The sequence below is a fragment of the Monosiga brevicollis genome, genomic scaffold (assembly GCF_000002865.3).
Source record: "Monosiga brevicollis MX1 MONBRscaffold_2 genomic scaffold, whole genome shotgun sequence".
NCBI lineage: Eukaryota > Choanoflagellata > Craspedida > Salpingoecidae > Monosiga > Monosiga brevicollis.
This window is the reverse complement of record NW_001865039.1, coordinates 1,660,949-1,681,735: the sequence shown is the minus strand read 5'-3', so window position 1 is coordinate 1,681,735 and position 20,787 is coordinate 1,660,949. Positions and strand designations below refer to the sequence as shown.

General features: G+C 55.4%; 7 protein-coding genes across 7 annotated transcripts; 3 read left to right on the top strand and 4 right to left on the bottom strand.

Annotated features, from left to right (window-relative positions):
* Positions 1-773: 773 nt before the first annotated feature.
* On the bottom strand, positions 774-3,321 carry MONBRDRAFT_35550 (uncharacterized protein). The gene is made up of 6 exons (XM_001742196.1): positions 2,950-3,321; positions 2,717-2,827; positions 2,555-2,638; positions 2,339-2,472; positions 1,958-2,255; positions 774-1,837 (listed from the first exon to the last, which is right to left on the bottom strand). Exons 1-6 carry the CDS (start codon positions 3,121-3,123, stop codon positions 899-901), a joined length of 1,740 nt encoding a protein of 579 aa, XP_001742248.1. The 5' UTR covers positions 3,124-3,321; the 3' UTR covers positions 774-898.
* A 26-nt stretch (positions 3,322-3,347) lies between these two features.
* On the top strand, positions 3,348-4,812 carry MONBRDRAFT_22201 (uncharacterized protein; the record flags this gene model as incomplete). Its single annotated transcript, XM_001742648.1, has 6 exons — positions 3,348-3,578; positions 3,659-3,805; positions 3,907-3,985; positions 4,097-4,254; positions 4,357-4,455; positions 4,579-4,812. The coding sequence occupies 6 exons, from the start codon at positions 3,348-3,350 to the stop codon at positions 4,810-4,812; spliced, it is 948 nt and encodes a 315-aa protein (XP_001742700.1).
* Positions 4,813-5,342: 530 nt separating this feature from the next.
* On the bottom strand, positions 5,343-11,023 carry MONBRDRAFT_35549 (uncharacterized protein; the record flags this gene model as incomplete). Its single annotated transcript, XM_001742195.1, has 12 exons — positions 10,935-11,023; positions 10,756-10,798; positions 10,564-10,598; positions 10,361-10,419; positions 10,153-10,226; positions 9,926-10,049; positions 8,227-8,491; positions 7,993-8,086; positions 6,770-7,894; positions 5,995-6,666; positions 5,516-5,868; positions 5,343-5,418 (listed from the first exon to the last, which is right to left on the bottom strand). Exons 2-12 carry the CDS (start codon positions 10,759-10,761, stop codon positions 5,343-5,345), a joined length of 2,883 nt encoding a protein of 960 aa, XP_001742247.1. The 5' UTR covers positions 10,762-10,798; positions 10,935-11,023.
* A 2,270-nt stretch (positions 11,024-13,293) lies between these two features.
* On the bottom strand, positions 13,294-13,809 carry MONBRDRAFT_3104 (uncharacterized protein; the record flags this gene model as incomplete). Its single annotated transcript, XM_001742194.1, has 1 exon — positions 13,294-13,809. A coding segment is annotated over one exon (516 nt), but the record flags the coding sequence as incomplete, so codon positions are not given.
* A 2,316-nt stretch (positions 13,810-16,125) lies between these two features.
* MONBRDRAFT_13668 (uncharacterized protein) lies at positions 16,126-17,383 on the top strand (the record flags this gene model as incomplete). The annotated part of the gene is made up of 7 exons (XM_001742647.1): positions 16,126-16,221; positions 16,351-16,440; positions 16,548-16,616; positions 16,726-16,789; positions 16,887-16,963; positions 17,106-17,178; positions 17,259-17,383. The coding sequence occupies 7 exons, from the start codon at positions 16,126-16,128 to the stop codon at positions 17,381-17,383; spliced, it is 594 nt and encodes a 197-aa protein (XP_001742699.1).
* An 899-nt stretch (positions 17,384-18,282) lies between these two features.
* On the top strand, positions 18,283-18,711 carry MONBRDRAFT_3101 (uncharacterized protein; the record flags this gene model as incomplete). The annotated part of the gene is made up of 1 exon (XM_001742646.1): positions 18,283-18,711. A coding segment is annotated over one exon (429 nt), but the record flags the coding sequence as incomplete, so codon positions are not given.
* An 804-nt stretch (positions 18,712-19,515) lies between these two features.
* Positions 19,516-20,377, bottom strand: MONBRDRAFT_22196 (uncharacterized protein; the record flags this gene model as incomplete). Its single annotated transcript, XM_001742193.1, has 2 exons — positions 19,516-19,709; positions 19,876-20,377. The coding sequence occupies 2 exons, from the start codon at positions 20,375-20,377 to the stop codon at positions 19,516-19,518; spliced, it is 696 nt and encodes a 231-aa protein (XP_001742245.1).
* Between the last annotated feature and the right edge of the window lie 410 nt (positions 20,378-20,787).

Genomic DNA, 20,787 nt, shown 5'->3' with positions numbered 1-20,787 from the left:
GAAGTCATTTCGACTCAGATGTAGCGCAGTTTTGCTGTTCCTGTAGTTTTGTGCTGCATGTGTGCGACTGGTGTGAAGTGATTCGTCGACCTTCCTTTCATCTGTGTTTCGACACTCATTTTGCAGCTCAGTAGTGTGTCCTTTTTTGTTCATGCCATGCGAGTTGGCTCCTGCTAGGTGTCCTTGAATTTTGCTGGTCATCGAAACCGGTCTGCTTGGTATTATCTCGTCCAGGCTCGGCGAGGGTTGTCTTTGCGTCTCAACTTTTTATGTAGAGCTATAGACCGGGGGGAGCCTGACCTTCTCATGTTGTCTTAGAATTTCGAACTGTATCTGGTCTGTTTGGCTGTGGTTTGTTTAATTTGTGCAACGTGTCTTTTTTGCCGGTGCTGTGCAATTAATCAAAAAGTTTCCCATCAATGCATAACCAGATTCTTGTAAAACCGATCATGCACACGTCAGTTGATTTGAGGTTTGACAACCTCAAGCACAAGCCCCAGAGCATGATCTTAGCCTCAATGAGAAGCAACCGCCAGAACATTTCAACTCATGGACCAGCTGACATGACGCATGACCAAAAAAAAAAGCAAAAGCCAAGGAACACATCCCCGAAACCTATATCGCACAGCCCATGACCGGGACCCGAAGCGAGGTGGTTCGTGTCTACCAACAAGAAAGAACGGACAATCGAACAACATGAACATGGATGTCTGATTACTTTGCAGATTCCAGCTGTAGCCGGTCTATCGTTTTGTTCCTTAACACTTGCAAACCCCCACCAAATCATCGATTCGAAATTACATGTAAATGGAGAGAAAATTGTTACATTTCATTCAAGCCTGACAGCCCGACCAACGCATCCCCTTTGGTCGTATGAAAGCCTGGCTCTGTTATATTCTCACGCAGCCTCATCTTTCGGGGCAGGCATTGCATTCGTCGGAGTCACGTCCGCCTCGCTGGCTTTGTTGGCTGCCAATTCTTCGTCGTGCACCTTATTTTGAGCTACATCAGCAGTGGTCTCCTCCTTGTCGTCGTCTTCATCGTCGTCGTCATCGTCATCCTCGTCGTCATCTTCTGATTCTGGTCGGTTGCCTAGAATCTTTCCGGGACCCGCACGTCGAAAAGGGGTTGTGGTACTCGGTTTGGGCGCGCCCGAGGCCTCAGCGCCGGGTGCGATCGAGGGGATGGGCACGGTTGGAAGTGAAGAGGGTTGTGCTGGTCGTGTCGTCGAGTCTGCGGGACTTGAGTCATGGGAGTCATGGGATCCCGAAGCCGTGGCTTCGGGTGTGGCATGTGTATTCTGGAGAGCGGTACTGGCCTCCTCGTACTTGCGCTTATAATAGTTGATCTGAGCAGTCACCTGAGCGAGTTCACTCTTGAGCTGCCCGATCTGTTTGTTCTTCTCTCGTAAATCGTTGGAGGCTGCCAGAGCATTAGCCGCGGCGGCCTTCTCTTCAGCAGCCTTTTCGGCAGCGGACAGACGAGCCTCGGCAGCACGAACGTCACGCTTGGCATCGTTCTCGATCGTGGCGAGCTGGCTGGTCAAAGAACGAATTGTTTCGTCGCGGGCCAGCACCTCGCGACGTTCGGCATCCAAGAGGGATCGCACTTGTCGCGTCTCCGCTTGGGACGACTGCAATTCGTGTTCCAGGCGAGTAATGGTCGCTTGCTGAGCGGAGTTAGCTTGGCTCGTGGTACTGGCATGCCGATCTGCCTCGTTGCTACCGCCATTCATCGAATCTGCTTGATGTAGCAGGTCCTCCTGATGTTGTCGGAGCAGCTCAATCACTCGGGTGACGTTGCCCACCAAGGGGTTGGGTGCGACATTCTCAGAGCTCTAACAAACAGGGCGGGGTATGAGCAAGCAGGGTCATGGAATGGAGGACGAGTAGAGTGACCGTGAGTAGACTGCCCCCGGTTGGTAGGAGTAAGAGCTGTCCAGGGCACATGGACTCACCGAAGCGTTGGGAACAAGTTTCTTTCGTTTGCCTGCCGGTGCTTTGTTGCCGTTGGGGGTGCTTTTAGGGGTGGGGGAAGCGGCTGGCTTGCTGCTGGTAGAAGCGCGCCGTTTCACCGATCCTGGGCCGGTGGGCGTGGCCCCAGCGCCAGAGGTCAGTGTTGGCTTTGTCTGAATCTGGTGCGCTTCGCGTTGCTCCTCAAAACGAGTAACCGTGGCACGATTAATTTTCATCAAGCCTTCAGCCTTGACTGTCACGTCCTCCCGGCGACCGTAGCCGGGAAAGTGAGCGTTGTACCTGTCAAACCATGCGTGAATGAGTGAGTGCATGAATAAAAGGAGCAGACTCTCATCCGTCTCTGCCAGGTCCGAGGCTCGTACCAGTTGCCAGGTTTGACCTCGGTGACCACGGCAGGCCACCAGAAGCCATGCTTGTCCTGACAGTAAACTTGTTCACCATCCACATAATAGTCTGCGTCTCCAACCACAGGCTCTACATTGCCCTTGAGCGCATGCTATCGAGCCATGAAAAGGTCAGTCATGGTGCATACGCTCGCCAGAAACTGCAAAGAGCCACTAAAGGCGAGCGGCACGTACCGTCAAGAGCTCGAGCGCATCCGGCTGTGCAACGTCCAGGGGCGTGCGGCCCAATTCATTTTTAACATTGGCATCGGCGCCTGCCTTGAAGTACGCGGAAGGACGGCACAGGTGAGAGTGTGCACGACACATACAATCCGTTTGCTGATTCAGTCAGCCAACCTGCAATAGCATTTTACACATCAGTGGCTTGTTGGCGGCTGCAGCCACATGCAGCAGGGTGATGCCCGAGGACCCACTCAAGTTGGCGTCCAGACCATGCTCAAGCATAAGCTGCCGGGGCGGCACAGTGACATGAGCAGGACCGCCTTTGGAAGGACGGGGGCCAGTGGTCCCAGAACGGCTCCTGGAGGTTTCAAGCAGTCATCGAAGAGCGACAAAGCCAAAATACAGACCTGAAGGACACCGCTACGGTTCTTTTGAACGGCACGCCCCGCTGCTGTCCAGCCATCGCGGTCTGTCACGTCCGGCTTGATGCCCTCGGACAACCCGCGCTCCACCACGCCAAAGTCACCGGCAATCACAGCCTTGAAAAACTTGCTCACATCGATTTCCCCCGAACCTGCCATGACGCTTCGTAGCCAAGCCCCTCAAAAACCACCACCACCACTACCACCACCGTTCTCGCCGCCAGTGTCAAGTCCACACACACCACGCAGCCCGCGCCCCACACCCGCGCAACTCGATCACTCAATCACCTCTCCCTCTCCCTCTCTCACTTTTTTTTTTTTTTTTTTTTTTTGCTCTTGTGGTTCAGTGTGTGTTCGAGCTCTCGCGGATCTCGTGGAAGAGAATGTGTGACTTTATTCACACTTTCTCAGCGGCGTTGGCAACGTCCGTCTCTCTCTCTCTCTCTCTCATTCATCTCTCTCTCTCATTCATCTCTCTCTCTCAATCTCTCTCTCTCAATCTCTCTCTCTCTCTCTCTCTCTCTCTCTCTCTCTCTCTCTCTCACATTTTTTTTTTCTTTAGGTGCTCAGAGCTGCTGGGGCGCGAGGCGTGTCGGGCGGTAACGACAGGGGCGGTTGGCAGTGGGCATTTGAGCTTGCATTCGAGTGGGGTGGGGTGGGGTGGTGTTTGTTGCCATCTTCTTGTTGTGTTGAGGCCGAAGCCATGCCGCCGAAGAAAGGAGGAAAGAAGAAGGGCAAGGCGGGCAAGAAAAGCAAGGACAAGACACCCAAGATTGATCCTGAGGTGCAAAAGGCAGAAAAGCGCATCAATGAGAAGTATGGTGCCCGGCGTCAAGTCGCGGTCCGCTTGATCGGGGTGAGTGCTCGCCATGCTTTTCCTCGCTAGCACAACGCCCCTGCAGCTTGAGCTCGCAGTCATCCTCACTCCCGATATGCTCCCAGTGGGTTGATGTGGCGCGCCAATGGTTTCGCAGCAACCTGGCCGTGATTTTCGATGCCATTCGGGCTGCTGACGTAACAGGTAGGTTGGCAGGTCCTTGCGGATGTGTAACACCATACTTGCTCGATCCCCAGTCAAGCCAACGCTGGCAGGAGCTGACGCAGCTGTTGATCGTAGGGGCTGGACACCTAGATCCAATCGCCTTTTTAGATGTGCTGCAGAAGTGCCGATGCCCATTGGATCGTGAGCAGCAGGAGACGTTGACCATGGCCATCGATCTGCAAAAGAGCGGGCTTGTCGACTACTGCCAGGAGCCTGCCACCATCTTGTGCTATGGTGGGGGATTTATGGTACGCTGACTGGCTTGAGTCGCCGTACCGTGACACCGCACACTTGCTAAGTGCTGCACGCTGTGCTTGCCCGGTACGCCATCTCTGCCTTGCGCCCCTTAGGAAACCGTCAACAGAGGCCTCGAGCGCGTTATGGTGGCACACCGCCAGGAGCTGGCCGAAATTGATATGTCACATGCCGAAGAGCTGAACCTTCTCAAGGTGTGGTGTGCCGCCACTCACGGCCGCGTCCAAGACTTGCTCGCCTCCTACCATGCTCACCTTTTCGTGCCGGCCTCTGTCTCTGCTTTCTGTTTGTGTTTGCCCGCTTCTTCATGTCATCAGATGCTGGGTGTTGCTGGCTGGAAGGAGGCGCTCTCAGGCCAGCAAGGTGCTGCTGCTGCTCTGCTCAGTGCCCATCAGGGCAATCCAGGCCTCGAAGGAGAAGACGGGGAGGAGGTTGGGGACTTTGAGACACCCCTTGACGATGGGGAGGATGACGGCGATGATGACGGCGATGATGACGGCGACGGTGACGGCGATGGTGATGGCGAGGAAGATGACGGGGACGAGGATTGAGTCTCGGGAGTGACCTTGTATCTACAGCACAAAGAGCTGTACCCACATGTCAATCAAACAATAGATAATCGAAACTACAAATGGCTTTGGATATCAAAAATGACCACTATGCTGTTGCCTTTTTTTTTTTTTTTTTTTTTTTTTTTTTTTTTTTTTTTTTTTTTTTTTTCGCTGAATTGGGTTCGAGAGAGCTCTCGTTCCTAAACTGTCTGGCTGGCTGGAACAGAACAACAGGACTTGCCATTTGAAAGGGCAAGTCAGAATCACACGAGGACAATGACACAGAAAAAAGAAAACGCAAACGAGTTAAGGTTGTCAAACTACAACTACAGACATGGGAAATGGTCGAGGATGCCGTGACCTCTCGACAAGTCGCTTATGACACTGAAAAAAAAAGAACACACACACAAACACCAGCAAAGGGGGCTGGAGGTGAAGAAGTGGAGAGCAAGACAAAACAAGGCTCAGAAAAGACGGAAAAGAAAAAAAAAAAGAAAAACCGACTCGGGCCTTGAGGTCCATTCTCTGGCTTAATAGAGCTTGCGTAGCGAGCCAGGGTGGCGCGGTGAGGCCTCCCAGCGGGCCGAGGAGGTGCGCGATCGGTATCTACATTGATGGTTGCACGAGCGACAGGTGCAATGCAGGAGAAGATGAGTACCACGCACGCACGGCAGCCAGTCGTTGGTGCGTGTCGATAGCATACCGGGGTTTTTGTGTGTTTGGGAAGATCTTGCTGAGGTCGGGATCCTCAATGGCTGGGAAGATGGCGCTGGGGCTACGCTTGGACAAATGCTGCTTGTACAGAGCCGCTGTAAGCGCAGGCTTCTTGGCCCAAGTAGGAATGGGGCGCTTGGGGCTGTCATCATCATCGGTGGAATCATCGGAGCGCAGGCCAGAAATATCATAGTTGTCCGATGGCCGGCCCTCCACAGCTGCTGTTGCGCGTGGGCGAGCCGATCCGGACGCCGAACTAAGGCTCGTATTTGGTGTAGCATGCTTTGCGGGGCGTGGAAGTTCTGCCGGCTCACCATCGCTGATGCGGGTGTAGCCGTCCCGCTAGATAACATGACAGACACAGCACAGGGATCAAAGCCAGGGTGAGACGCGACCGGCTCGGGCACGATGCGCACCCACGCTGAAACAGCCTATTCATGGTAGCCTGCTGGAGGAGGCAAAACTTACTGCCGAGGCGCTACCGGTGCTGTAGTCAAGCAGACTGGCATTTTGACTATTTTGAGCTGCGTTTGCCGCAGTCGCCTTGGCCCGAGCAAGGGCACGGGCTTGCTCACGTCGCTTGGCCTCTTCTTGCTCCTCGCGCCGCTGCAGTTCCTGCTGCTCTCGGCGCCGTTGAGCCTCACGCTCGCGGCGTTGCTCCTCTTTTTGCATGCGGCGCTTCTGCTCCTCCTGTTCACGGCGCTTCTGCTCCTCCTGCTCGCGTCGCTCCTGCTCCTCCTGCTCGCGTCGCTCCTGCTCCTCCTGCTCGCGTCGCTCCTGGTCCTCCTGCTCGCGTCGCTCCTGCTCCTCTTGCTCGCGACGTTTCTGCTCCTCTTGCTCGCGACGTTTCTGCTCCCGCTCGCGGCGGATTTGAGCAGCACGTTCTGCTGCAGCTTGCTCTCGCTCACGTTCCAAGGCGGCTTCTTGCTCTTGAGCCTCGCGCTCTGCCGCAACAGCAGCTTCAGCTGCCGCAAGGGCAGCTGCGGCAGCCGCCGCATCCTTTTCCTCTTGTAATCGGCGAGCCTCAGCCAAGGCCGCCTCCTGCCGACGGCGTTCAGCCAGCTCACGCTCCTTGGCTTCACGCTGGGTCTTGAGCTCAGCCTCCTTGGCCAGGCGAGCTTCTTCTGCTTGGCGAGCGCGCTGTAATTGACAAGAATGGGGGTGAGCACTTGCAAAAGCAGATTCGAGTTATGCCTGTTGATCAAGCACAGAAGAGCATAGCACACACGATTTGGGGCCTCACCTCAGCCTCTTGCTGGCGACGACGCTGCTCCTCCTCACGTCGCAATTGTTCACGGCGTTGACGAGCCTGCTCGTGACGTTCAGTCTGAGCTTGTCGGCGTCGTTCGCGTTCGCGTTCCTTTTCCAGCTCCTTCTCACGCTGCATGCGAGCATGCTGCAGTGCCTTGACCTCGGGTTTGGGTTTGGCCGCAGGCACCTCAGCGCTGGGCTTGCGCAGGAAAGTGGTGGCTGAGCGTGCGATGTTGCCGCCACGCTTGGCCTTTTTGGCGCCGTCATCTGCTGTCGTAGTGTCTGTGCTGGTTGAGGAGGCAGAGCGGGCAGGGCGTGGCAGCTCTGGGTTGGTGTCTGCCTCCTCGTCCATGGCACTCATCACGGCCTTGGCTGGGGTGGGAAGAGCCACGTCTGCATCGTCGTTGTTGTCAAAGCTTGCCTTGGTGGCCAAGTCACGCTTCTGCAAGCCAAGCACATTCATGTAAGACTCGAGCCACGCGTCATGTGAAGAAACAAAAGTAACCGGCGGATCGGGAGAAGTTGAGATGCGGGTACAGACCATGGAGGCCCGCTTAGCACTGTTGCGTTTGGAGGCGGAGCTTTGCAGACGGGCCACCATCTCACGCACGCGTCGAGAGGGCGTGGCAAGAGCATGGGTGGTGTTTGGGCGATCAGGACGCATGCGAGGGGTGAATTGCCCGTTTTTCACAACTGTTGATGGTGTTTCCAAGGGCTGGTTGGGGGCTGGGGACACATAAGTCGTGTCAAGGGCTGAAGTTGGAGCTGGAGATGCGGGCGACTTGGAGTCGGAGGGGGATGCGGCGCCATTGGATGGCGACTTGGCTTGGCTCGCGGCTTCATCAGGAACGGGGGCCTCTACAGCGTCGTCGACAGTTTCGCCATCGGTCGCCTCAGGGCTTTGGTCCATCATAGAGTCAGCTTCGGAGTGGTCAAGTGCCGGAGCAGTATCAGAGCCGTCACCCTCGACATCTTCGGCAATCGACTCGAGCGCTGGCATGGATGCTTCCTCTCGCACAGGTGACATGCTAGCGGCACGGGGGGCAGGTTCGGCCTGTTTCTTGCTGTTGTCACCAGCCTTCTTGCCCTTGACCTCAGCCGGGGAAGCATCGGCATTCTGCTTGTCACCAAAGAGCAGACGAGAAGAAAAAGAAATGAGTTGTACCAGATGGTCATGCTTTGTTGGTAAGAGGAGGCATTGCCATGGGCACCGACCTTGTCAGCAAGGTGTCGGCGGGGCACGCGCTTGTTGTGCGATGGGGTTTTGGGCAACAGCACCACCTTCTGCGAAGAACCGTCTTTCAGATCGCTACAGGCAGGCCAGGGGGAATGCGGGCCAACAACACACAGAGTACAGTTTATGAGTTTGGGATGGACAAACAAATTGGGTGTGCAGCGTACGCGCGAGCCGAGGTCAGTGCACATGTTGGCAATTGCGGCGATGCAGACCTGGTCCAGGCATCGCGAACTGAGGGGACGAGCTCATCAAGCCAGGTGAAGTGTTGCGCGATGTTATCCTCAAACACCTGTAGCTGCTCAGTAGCCACCGTCTCGTAGGCATCGAGTAGGGTGGCCACGTTTTTCTGGGAACGAGCCGAGAGTGCTGCCATTGTTGCCGGTTCGCGCAGCTGAACGCGTCCGCGATTGCCGGAGTTGTCGATTTCAGTCGAGGAGTTGTGCGACACGGTAATGCAGGGCTGGCAACGCCCGGTCACTAGTAGTGTCAGTGATGAACACAGCCCACAACAGGCCAAAGAAGCGAGCGCCAAGAACGCTCTGCACGACAGATCCAAGCGCGCAACGAGAGCCAATGCGCGCCGTCTCTTGTGTCTGCGTTTGAAAAGACAGAAAACTGGACCCAGCTTTGATGAATTCAAGTGATTGGCGGGAAATTTGAATTTAATTATTTGAAGAGATACATCCGGAAAAATATGCTTTAAATGATAGCCATCATATGCCTGATAGTGGGAGGAGAGAGCGAGAGAGGTCACACACACACACACACACACACACACACACACACACACACACACACACACACACACACACACACACACACACACACACACACACACACACACACACACACACACACACACACACACACACACACACACAGTGTCAACCTCGTGGCATTTTCCTATTTCCCGTTTGATCTAAGCGTGGTAAGTGTTTGAGCCGAATGGCAGTGGCGCTGGAGGTTGTACCTCTGGCAGTCTTTGAGTTTTATTTTGTACATGTGGCTTGGCCAGGAGCTATAAGATGCCCCAAGTGGTGTTGGTCGAGCGCTTTCGCTGTGTTTGTTGTGTGTCTTCTTTACACACGGGTTGTGTGGGCGACAAGAAATGGCAGTGACGATAATTTTTTCCTTTTCTCTGATGGTTGCCACTGGTCGTTTTGATCAAATGCAACATCTTCGGATGAACTCTTTATGTCATAGTTACTCTTAGCCATGTTCTTGTCGTCCCAGCCTGCCATCAAACCGCTGCCGCCTCCCACGTGGTGCCGTATTTCAAATGACTTACACTATCTATGCCTTGCCGTGTCGTTGTAGATCTGGCTTCGACCATCCCAAGGCAGCCACCATCGGAAACCCTTGAGCTATCGTGCTTTCTATACTTGGGGAGATTCTCCCATTTCTCTTGCACCATGGGCGCGTTCAGCTTGAATAATTCAGCTTTAAATACTGCTTCTGCTTCATCCCCCCCCAAAGTTCCAAAACACCTTTGAAGAGAGAGACAGAGAGAGCGCGACGCTTGTTCTGTTTTATGGATTTATTGCCTTTTTCCCTCTTTGATGAGCGTGTATCGCTTCAGCGAACATCTGGGACCATAAGAGTCAAAGCGGGCACGCATAGTATTGGCGACCTCGACCCATGCAGCCACAAACACGCACACACCTACACACACGCACGCACATAACATCAACGGATATTGGAGCACAACCTATTTGCACGACTACTCAGAGGCTGCGACGGCCGCCTGCAGCTCGCCGGTGGCCTCACGCACGGGCTCCAGCAGCTCCATGAGGGCACCTGCATTCGGTCCCGCGTCGGCCACCACACCATTCGTCATGAGTCTCCGCCAAACGAGAAGCAAGGGCATGACTCAACCAGATCAGCGACAAGGGAAACACGCCCGGGCCTTACCCGTGTTAGCATCGGGCAAAGCAATGGCCGAGACAACGATGGCACCGAGGGCAAAGTGCACGACCTGGCACTTATCATAGCGCACCGCAATGGTGGAGACGCCACCGTGTCCCATCTTGCTCAGCTGTAACACCGAGGTCCGGAAGGATAGATGAGTGGTGTGGTCGGGGATGAAAGATTGCCATCACCCCCTCACTTTATTCCTGCAGTCAGCGGGGCAGACATACGTGTTCTGCTGCCTGGGCAGCCACTGCAAAGTACGAGGGAGTGCCCGATGGCAAGCGGATCTTGTCCGAGGAAGCTGCAAAAGACACGATGCGAATCACAACGGGGACGGCCGAGTCAAGCAGCGTATCGCTATTGTGGAGCAAGCCGGAGGCTGGCACCTGGTAATCATTTGTCAGTTTTCAAGCTGTGCCAAACAGCAAGGCTTACCCTGGACAATGCTCACTCCGTCACGATCCGACACAACGATCGAGGCACAGCCATCAGCGCTACTCAGGCACAACAAATGAAGACCGGTAAAGTGAAACGTGGGCTGCTGGGAGCCGTGCCACCAAATTACAAAAAGACTAGAGCCTGCAAACAACATGCGACAGGGTAGCGACACTCAAGAGTCACATTGTGCCCCAGCTTACCGCTCGACGAGCTGGCGCAAAACATCGCTCAATTCCTACACACGGAGCAATGCCCAAGCGCGCCCGCGCCCGCCCCGACAAACACGATGCGTGAGACGAAATGGCACGGAAAACACACTTGCAGGAACACAGTCGCAAGGTATTGGAGCACATCGCCACGTGGCGCAAGCATGGCACACACGCCCAACGCACCATCATGACTTGTGGTGTATCTCGAGCAGGTTCAGGGCTGGGACTGCTCAACATTGGGGGAGACGGCAATGATCAAAAGAAGTGAGCTTGTTACCCGTTTAGACACACCATCCTGTTTCCCCTTGGGTCTGGCTCGCTCCTCAGACGTGTGACGCATTGGTCAATCACCCCATACACACCCGAAGCCGTTGATCAAGGAGCAGCAGAGCTAGTCGGGCTGCGCGTGTTGCTGCCGTTCTTCAGCGAAAGAAATGTGTGCGTGTGTGTGTGTGTGTGTGTGTGTGTGGCAAAGTGGCAGCAGACGAAACCTGTCGCGATATCGTAAAACAAAACAAAAGAAAAGAAAAAAAAAGAGAGAAGAACAAAAACAAGTCTTAGTGGTGGGAAGGATCAGTTCTTCAGAGCAGCCCATGCCTGCCATCGGATGGGTTATTGGTGCTTGATTGGGTTGATGATCTCTCCAGGTCGAGTGAATTTATTCAAGCAGGTTGATCTCCGCACAAACAATAGTTAAGGGTCAATCAATTGTCAACTCGAACATGTGACTTAAAAGAGTCAAAAACCAAAGCACATACAAAAAACAGCCAGCACCCGACTAGCAGGCAGCGAGCTCAAATCGATAATCTCGCTCCACCGGCGAACCCGTATTATCGTCTGCCGTCAGGGAGACGAGCACCACGAGGCGGGAGCCTGCCTCGATGGTCAAGGGTACGGCCGTGTCGAGGAGCAATATATCTTCAGGCACGATCAGCGCACCCGTCGCGCAATCTTCCTGGTAGAAATTGCCAGCCCACATGGCTGCAGTATTGAAGCGCTCGAGCTGCAGCATGACCGTCGCGTTGCGACCAGCCCCGAGCCATGCAAAGGAAAAGTTGTAGTCGGTGGCCAACAGCTCAAAAGCTGGTGCGACCGCCAACGCCACCTGGTCAGACGCCGCTGCTGGCACCGTGACCCCCACTTCAGACAAGTAGACATTGGTGCGCGTCACCTCATCACAAAGAAGGCTCTCCCAGCCTGCACGACAAATGCAGACGTTGCTGCTTGAAGATGGCACTTCACTCGGGTTGCAGTCGCTCTTCTCGGGTGTGCACACATACTCACAACGCTGCGAATAATTGGCAAAACACTGCTCATACTCGGGATAACTATACGAACAAACACAAAGGCCTGGGAGTCCAAGGTCACAGCCAAGTGAGATCCGGCAAAGGCAGGTGCGCATTGGCCCTCGATTACCATATCTTCGCGTCCCCCACACCCCACCTCCATGCCCGTGCTGTCATCATCACGATGATCATTATCACAGCGGAGACGTACCGTTGCTGCAGACGGCATCAGTGCCGCAATCAATAGCACACGTGGCATTGGTGTTGTCTGACCACGAGCCGTCCGAGGTGGGGTCCACCAGTCCGACTTGAAGGCTGCCTTGCAAGGCTTCATATGTATAGCCGTTGAACAAGATGGTCAAATAGCCGTTGTTGATGGCATCGCTCAGATCGGCAACGGCTGCCGTCGAGTCCTTTTCCGAGATGGCGCTGGCCGGCTCGAGGAAAAAGTGCAGCATCATGTTACTCTTGTTGAGCGTCAGGTTTTGAATCCGCTCCACGGGTAAATACATGATAATCGCCACGACTTGAAGCGTATGGCTTAGAAAAGCAGATTCCATCCCAGCCAACCGTGTGGCGTTGCCATCCGTGTTAAAGGCCACAGCCGTGGGGCACAGCACAGCCAACGCACGCCAGCTTCCATCGCTGCATTGAACCAGAGCCTAAAAATGATCCATCCAGGCGAAAGTGAGCCTTTGAGGAGAAAAAAAAAGAGAAAAAAAAAGAGAAAAAAAAAAAAAAAAAAAGAGCGCAACCAGTGAATCAGAAGTATCATGTTGGGGCCAACACGCAGAGAGTGGTCCTCTAGCTTGCGGTGGCCTCAACCAAAGGGTTGTCGCTACGCACTCGTGTTGTGGTCGATACCGTTGTGGCGATGGCTGCCGTGGTGCTGCGAACAGCGCCGGCACTGCTAGAGTCATCGGAGCGTGATTCAACCATAATGATCACGCCCACCGCACAGACCACAGCCAAGAGCAAGCACATCAGCAACCAAAACATCAGCTTGAGCCAAGGAAAAGCTTGGTTGGGTTGAACACCCAACAACTGCTTGATGCGTGGTGTGCGCGCGTCCGTGCTGGAATCGCCACCATGGCTTCCACCGAGCTTGCGTTTTCGTAACGTGTAAAAGCGATTTCGTTCCTACCGAATCGGAAAACACAACACCAAAAAAAAAAAAAAAAAAAAAAAAAAAAAAAAAAAAACCCCAGCAGACCAGCGAACATAGATCATGAGCCACGGCCCTGCATCAGCCACGCCCAGGTATGTCTATGCAGGCGGTTGGCTGGGCCGGCTGTACCTCAAGCTCGCGAATGCGATCATCAAGCGTGTCGGTCATGCGGCTCAGCTCCTGCACGGCACCGACGTTTTCCATGAAGACGCGCTCCTTGTTGACAACCAAGAGGTCATCGACAGCCTGGTCCCCAAATTGTACGGGACCGGTGTGGCGAACAGCATCGGGCAGGACTGTCTCAAGTTGTTGAGCAATAACGCCCGTTTCTTGTCTGTCGTCGGCCGCGCGACCGATGGAATCGGCCCACGCATCTTTAAGGCGGTATCGTTGCAGCTCGAGGCGTCGAATGTTGCCGAGCTGTTCCGCCGTGTCCACGGGCTGAATGTCCTCCTTGACGCGCGAATCGGAGGTTTGCAGCATCGTGCCGGTGAGTCGGATGTTTCCATGCACGCTGAGTGCTTCGGTGGGTTTGTCCGTGTTGATTCCCACGTTGCCATGGTGGACAACAGAATTGGCCACGCCCCGACCCAGGCGCCATTGGTTGGCACCCTCGTTGTCGTACTGGCCTGGGTTGCTGGCGCGAACGATGATGGGGCCTGAATGATGCACGGCCAGTGGAACGCGAGAGCCATCGTCGAGCTCGGCCAAGAGCTCCACGGCCAGGTTGAAATGGCGCTGGTCCGGATTGGGCATGCCTTTCTTGCGCATGTTATTGCCCGTGGTTTCACAAAAGTGGAGCCGGGCCAGTTTTTGTTTGGCTTCATGCTGCTCGACGGTCACGACCTGCACGCTCCAGGGACGCTTGCTGCGATCTGATTGCGACTGCTCAATAGCCACCCGATTGTGGGGCGGCTCGGCTTTGCGACCAAACACGTCCAGCAAAAGGCGAGCAATGGGACGTGGCTTGCCTTGAACGAGAGCGTAGGCGGGGCGGGTCGGGAGCACGGGCGTGACCAAGAGCTGAAAATGATTCTTCTTTTGACACACAAAGCAGCTGTCAAGAGGTGAGAAGCTAAAGCCCTTGTCGGCAATGACACGCAGACCCAGGCCGGAGATGGGCTTGTGGGCGCTTGTAACGGCGGGCACGGCGGCAGAGGGGACGGCGGCAAATTGCAATCGTGCATGGGGGCTTGGAGACCGACCGTCCTCGGTCGTGTCGTGGTCCACAGGTGTGGACTGCATCGAATCGGGTTCATCCGCATCGTTGGTCACGCTATCGCGGACTGATCGGCGAGATCGCGCCGAACGCTTGCGACGGGGCCCGGGCGACTTTTCTGACAGTTCACTCTCGGACGAGGCCGTTTCCTTCTCTTGCTTGGGAATAGCCAAGGCGCGCTTGGTGCGCCGCGTACTGCCTGAAGTGCCAGCAGAAGTTTCTCCGCTCTGTGCAGCTGGCGCGCCTCTACGGTGAGCGCCCGAGGTTGTCAAGGCGGTGGTCGTTGTGGCGGAAGAGGATGCCAGCGAGGCAGCGGTGGGAGCAAGAGTGGACGTGGGGCCACCAAATGCTGCCTGCGAAACGGCAGCACGGCGTTGCAAGGGCTCAACAAGGGAGGGGAAAGCTGCGGTGATGGCAGCATCCAGCTCATCAAGGGTTGATGGGAGGCCACTGTTGTGCGGCACAGTGCCAAAGTCATGGCTCATGGGCGGCATCACATTGGCCGAAGTGACCCCAGTGGTGGCCGGAGGCGCATGCGCAAGGCGGCCGCTGTGTTGCAGGTCGTGCGCTACATCATCGAGAAAATTGAGGTTGAGGGCCTCATTGCTCTCGAAAAGTGGGTTGTCCTTGCCAAACTCGGAGAAGGGGCTGCGCGAGGAGTCGTGGTTGCCATGCACGTCGGTGGCATGGGAAAAGGTGGCGGGGTACTCATCAAAGCCGGTGGGCATGCCCATAAGATTTGGATGGGGGTTCACAAGGCCTGGGTGTTGGTGAGGGTTGAGGTGTGGAAAAGGATGCACAGCGGTGCCGGCCGCGACAGCCGCGCCTGGGTTGCCTGCGTACATTGCAAACATGGCCTGCTGCTGTTGCTGCTGCTGCTGCTGCTGCTGCTGCTGCTGCTGTTGTTGCTGTTGTTGTTGTTGTTGCTGCTGCTGATGGGTGTTGGCCTGGGGCCAGGCTGGGGAAGACGCCGTGGACTGCGTGTCGTGGCCTGAGTCGGAGCTGAACAGAATGGCAAGAAGTGCGGGAAGAGTATTTGATTGAGCAAAGATGATCAACCAGAGCTCGGGCAAGGGGGAGGAGGGTCACAACGTACTGAACCTGCACATCCTGCGACTTGATGCCGTGAAGCGGCAGGTAATCCATTTCACTATCCCATTGGGGCAGAAGGAGCGCAAGCAGCAAACGGTGATGAGATGATTCGAGACTATTCTCACAAGACCAAAGCAGGTTTGACGTTGGGCACCAGCATCTCAGGCAGTCATACGAAACCAACGTGGGCAGATAGGCCATGGCGCCGTGGCCAGCCAGCCTCCAATATAAGCTTTGCGACCGTCAGCGAATCCGAGCCGAGCGGCACGCCTGCCATGCAATCGTCGGCATGGAGCGACGCACACAGCTACATGGCAATTGTCCAGCGAGAGAAGCAGGCAACTGGCGTGAGTTTCACAACCCCTTGGAGAAGCAGAGGTGTCATACGAGCAACAGGCTACCGGGAAACAGGCAACAAGCAGCCAAGGAAGCAGCAGGGCGCTGCCATTTCTGACCGTCGCCCGCGGCATCAATGTACCAACCAAGCTTCTTTTGTCGACAAAAAGGGCGAGAGGGTGTTTGGCGTGATTTCTCTCTCTCTGCAAGATGGTGGAGCGTCAGCCCCTCTCTCTGACCCCCCTTGCTCTACAACGTCCAAGACCAAGCATTCAACCACAATGCTACCGCTGTCTCTGCTTACAAAGCCATTCCCAACCCCTTCCTCTGCGTGTGACATCTCCCGCCAACCACAAGAAAAAAAAAAGTTGGCGATGTCGCCTATAAAATCTGACATTATGGCAAGTTGGCATGTTACTTTAGGGGATACATTTTCAACTTAACTAACAACCATGGCCAAGCAAGGATTGCGGACAGAGATGCGGCGGGTTCTGCGGGCGATCGAGCCGGCAGCCCGTGCGCGGCAGTCGGCGGCTGTCTGCAAGCAGGTAGCTGGCCTGTTGGGGTGGAAGGAAGGACAGTGTGCCAATTACCATCTTGTTGGGTCTCGGTCTTGTCTGTCGCGTCGTTGTATGCTGATGTCCGTTGCGCTCGTGCTGGATAATGCCCGATGATAGGTGCTCGCCCACCCAGCCCTGGAGGCCGCGCGCAACGTGGCCGTGTACCTGAGCATGGACGATGAGATTTCCACCACTGAGCTCATTCAGGTGCTGGGCGCGAGAGATTGATGCGATATAGTCATGTGCACCGGAGGTAGCCAGCACCTTTCAGGCACAGCCACGGCACTCACGAACAATGTGCTTGCTTGACACAGACGCTGCTACAGCGTGCCAAGCAGGTGTACGTGCCGCGCTACACGCGCGAAACCATGGACATGTTTCCTGTATGTGGCCTTGGATCGAGTCATGCTGCTGTCTCTGTGCTACTGCTCCCTGCCACCGCTGTAATCCACCCATTGTGTTGGCTTATAATTCCTTCACACGGACGCGCAGATTGCCTCGTGGGCAGATGTAGAGGCCATGCCTCTGACCAAGTGGAACATCCGCCAACCCGCCGGTGCGTCCTGCAGCGATCGTGAAATCCAGAACCGGCGGCTATAAACGGTCCACGCGCTACCACTCGTCCCCAGCTGACCAGTACTGCCTGAATGCAGAAGCTCCTGCTGAAACTGCAGCCCTCGCGCACGAGGGGCTCGATGTCATCCTGGTTCCGGGCATGGCTTTTGACAAGGTCTTGCCCTATTGATTGAGACACCCACCTTTACTTTTCATTGCCCTTGACTCTGGTGTTTGCGGGACGCTCGGCTTGCTCGCCGAGAACTCTGACTGGAACGGGTCGGGTCGCACGTGCCTTTTCTTGTCGGTTTTCGTAGGCGGGACGACGCTTGGGTCGGGGCAAAGGATACTACGACCGATACTTTGCACGCTGCGCCCAGTTTGCCACTGGTTTGTCTCCCATGTGCCCGACAGTACCCGTCTCCCGAGCTCAGATGCTCACCCAACTCCTGCCGCCCCGGTACATACAGCACACAACCAGTCCCGACCCGTCTATTTGGCATTGGCCTTTGATGAGCAAATCGTCGATCAGGTGCCCACAGATGAGCATGATGTGACTCTTGATGCCGTGGTCACCCCAGAGCGGATCTACTAAGCACAAATGCGCTTTTCGGATGGCTTTGTTCAAAGGCCGGTGATGGCGCGCTTTGTGTCGTCCCACATGAAACGACCCCATGCGCGTTATGTCTTTGGCTAATTGCTGCCGGCATCAAAAACCTGTACTGCCAACATGCTACACCTCAAGCAACTCCACAACCCCTGATACCTCCTCACTCCAGAACAGCTCTGAAGAGCAATGCTGCTGCCAAAATTTAGATCTCTATCTGAAATGCAAAAAAAAAAAAAAAAAAAAACTTTCAAATTTTTGTGATTTTATCAAAATCAATTTCGCTTGACGCCGAGAACCCCCCTCCTCTCGCACCGCCTCCCGCACCGCCTCTCGCACCGTCTCTCTCTTCTTATCCTGCGTGCGTTTTGACTGGTGGAGATCGGCGTGCATGCTCGATTTGATGATGGCTGCAACACCGGCCCCACCAACAAAGCCGGAGGGCAGTGAGATGCAACTGCCAGCGCGAGTGCGAACGCGCGCCTACACCCGAGCCTTGGCAAAGCCACAGATCAAACCCACGGATCCGCAGCCCTCACTTCGGGGGCGCCGGGCCCCTGGCAAGCGGCAGCCCACCCCCTGCCCGCTGCCCTTTGCCATGAGCCGTCTCTTCTATTCCAATGCGTCCAATCCAGAGATTCGCCGTTGTCGGTATGAGCCTGGTAGCCCCCGCCCGCCGTGCACGCTTGGCCGACTATGGGCAAAAGCACCGGCTACAATGACTGGACCGTGACGCTCGTTTTATCCATAGGCGAAGTTTAAAGGTCTTGCATCGCGAGCCCAACGTCTTTCAGGTTGATGATTTTCTCACTGAAGGCGAGCTGCAGCACCTCAGTCGGGTGGTATTGGACCGGATTGCAAGCCAGCGGCTCTCAGGCTCATACATGGACAACGATTTGGGCCAGCCAGTGACGTCGGCCTATCGCACTTCCAAATTTACTTGGCTCGAAAAATCGGCGGACAGCCTGGTGGCTCAAATTGAGCGGCGGGCTGCCGATCTCCTGGGGACGGAGGCACTTTGCATCGAGCCGTTACAGGTGGTGAGCTATCAGCAAGGCCAGCAATTCAAGCTGCACCATGATGCAGGGACCCTGCTGGAGAGAGACGGCGGGGTGGAGCTCGTGACTCCGTTACGCACGGCCACCATCTTTGTTTACCTCAACACCATTCCCGCCACCCGCAGCTGTGCGGGGTATACACACTTTCCTCGACTCGGCCTCAAAGTACAACCGAAGCGCGGGCGCGCGGTCGTCTTTCCCAACCTTCGTGCGGATGGCACTGTCGAGCCGGCCACTATTCATGCCGCTCTGCCCATGACCAACCTGGCCGGGGGACGCAAGTTTGGTCTAAATATCTGGGCCGGTTTCGATGGTTATACCAGCGCTGGCGCTGCGCGCCGTCGTGCGTCAAAGCGGCGCTCACAACCCGCCCGCAAACGCCGCAAAGGCACTGCTTCGGGCCCACTTGGCCAAGAATTGGCTGCCTGCCGCGCTGCTCTGCAGCTACCCGACTCTGAGAGCGATGGCGAGAGTAACTGAAGCACGCAGCGTGCGGTTGAGGGCGCTTGATGTTATGGGCGAGTGATGTTTCCTATTTTTTTTTTCCAAAGTTTTATCTAGGACTTGTGTAGTATGCGCACGCAAACGTATGTGTGACCTTTGAGCTAAAAGGCCTTCAAATCGAGCAGTCATGTATGTGCCTCAAGCAAGCGAAGCGGGCAAACAAGCTCGTTCACGTCACACGGCATTTGTTCGGCAATTCAATGGCACGGGAACAAAGGGCTTTTGATCCGGTTGACAGCTCCTGCGGTGAAAGTACAGTCGGTTGGAAAAAGGAGGGGACTATCACACAACATCACCAGAGATGGGCAGAGCCATGACGTCCCGCACAGGTATAGCTCTGGTTGTGCTCAAAGCAAATTCACACGTCGATTATTCATGATGGGGAAAGGATATACGATGAGTACCCGTTGTGGGCATGGCTTGGAGAAGACACTCGAGTCCGCAACAAGGCCAGCCAGAAGAGAGGAGCAGGATCTAAAGATAAGGTGGCAGTACTAGTCCGGTGTCCCGAGCACTCGTGCAAAAGTCAGACTGGACCAGAATGCTGCTGTGTCTGGTCTACTTGGATTGGAGAACACTGGGGTTGGCTTCGATAATGAGGTGGCTTGTGATGGGATCGCTGGACATGCGCAAGTGGGGGTTAGCCATGTGAAAGTCATGAAGAAGGAGGTCAATCTCCTGGCGACGCTTCTTTGCGCGACTTTTCTTCCGCGCAACAAATGGAATAACCGGCAGCAAGCTCACACCCGCCGCTATCCAACGTGCAGGGAGGGGGAGAGAGCAGTGAGGGGGCCAGAAACCACAATCGACGTGAAAAAGAAGCAAGAGGCCAAGCTGGAGAAGCGGAGCCAGCAAAGACTGTGACAAGTTGGTGTGTCTCTACCCGGGGGACTATTCCAAGATTATGCCGCCACCTACCCAAAAGGCCATAGTCGACCTTAGTACAACGGTACTTGCGGCGAATGGCATTCAGTCGCACAATGTGGTCATGAAAGTCTTCGTAGGAGAGATGGCCGTACAAGGCTTCTGGGTAGGGCTCTTCATCATACTTGATATCAAGCCAGCCATTCACGGGTCGCGATTTGACAACGACACGCAGTCGCTCGAGAGGCACAACGGTTGGAGGGGCGGCGTGGCTCGAGTCGGTGTCGTTGTTGGCGGATGGGGACGTGCTGTTGGTGAAATCAACGCTCTGATGCCAGCCAGGCGGCCTCGAAGGTGCCTCCTGGTGAGGTTGTTTGTTGACATAGGCACGAGCCTGGCTCGGAAGAGAGGGTCGGTGTTGCTGTGGACTGGTGGACGGCGAGGCACGCACGCGTTCAAAGGCTTTGCCGGCCGAGGCCTCGCGGCTGGCCACGGGTGCTGAGGGCTCGATGTTGAAGAAGGGGTTGTTGGTCCTGTCGGATGCCGTCGTGACCATGTTGGCAGTGTTAACAATGATGGCCACCTAATCCATTCATAAAAAGTCTGTTGGCAGGATGCAGCAGCCGGTGGTTGGTGGCCGTCAAGCTAACATCCGATGTAAGGACCGGGATGGGCGTGACGTGGATGGCACGAGAAAATGCCAGAAGTGAAGTGAAGGAGAACCACAGTCTGGCGTTTGCAAACAAGAGCACAGGGTCCATGCGTCGAATGGGAGTGAGCTCTGGCAACGGAGACACGTCACAGAGGCTACGCGAGCGCCGAGGCGTGAGGGCGGCGCACAGAGCGACGACGTGAAATACTAGAGGAACGAAGTAGACGCCGTCAAAGGCAATCATGTTCAGTGAGGCCGAGAACGATGGAAATGACAATGTGGGAGCGAAGGCGCAGAACAGAGTGCAGAACAGA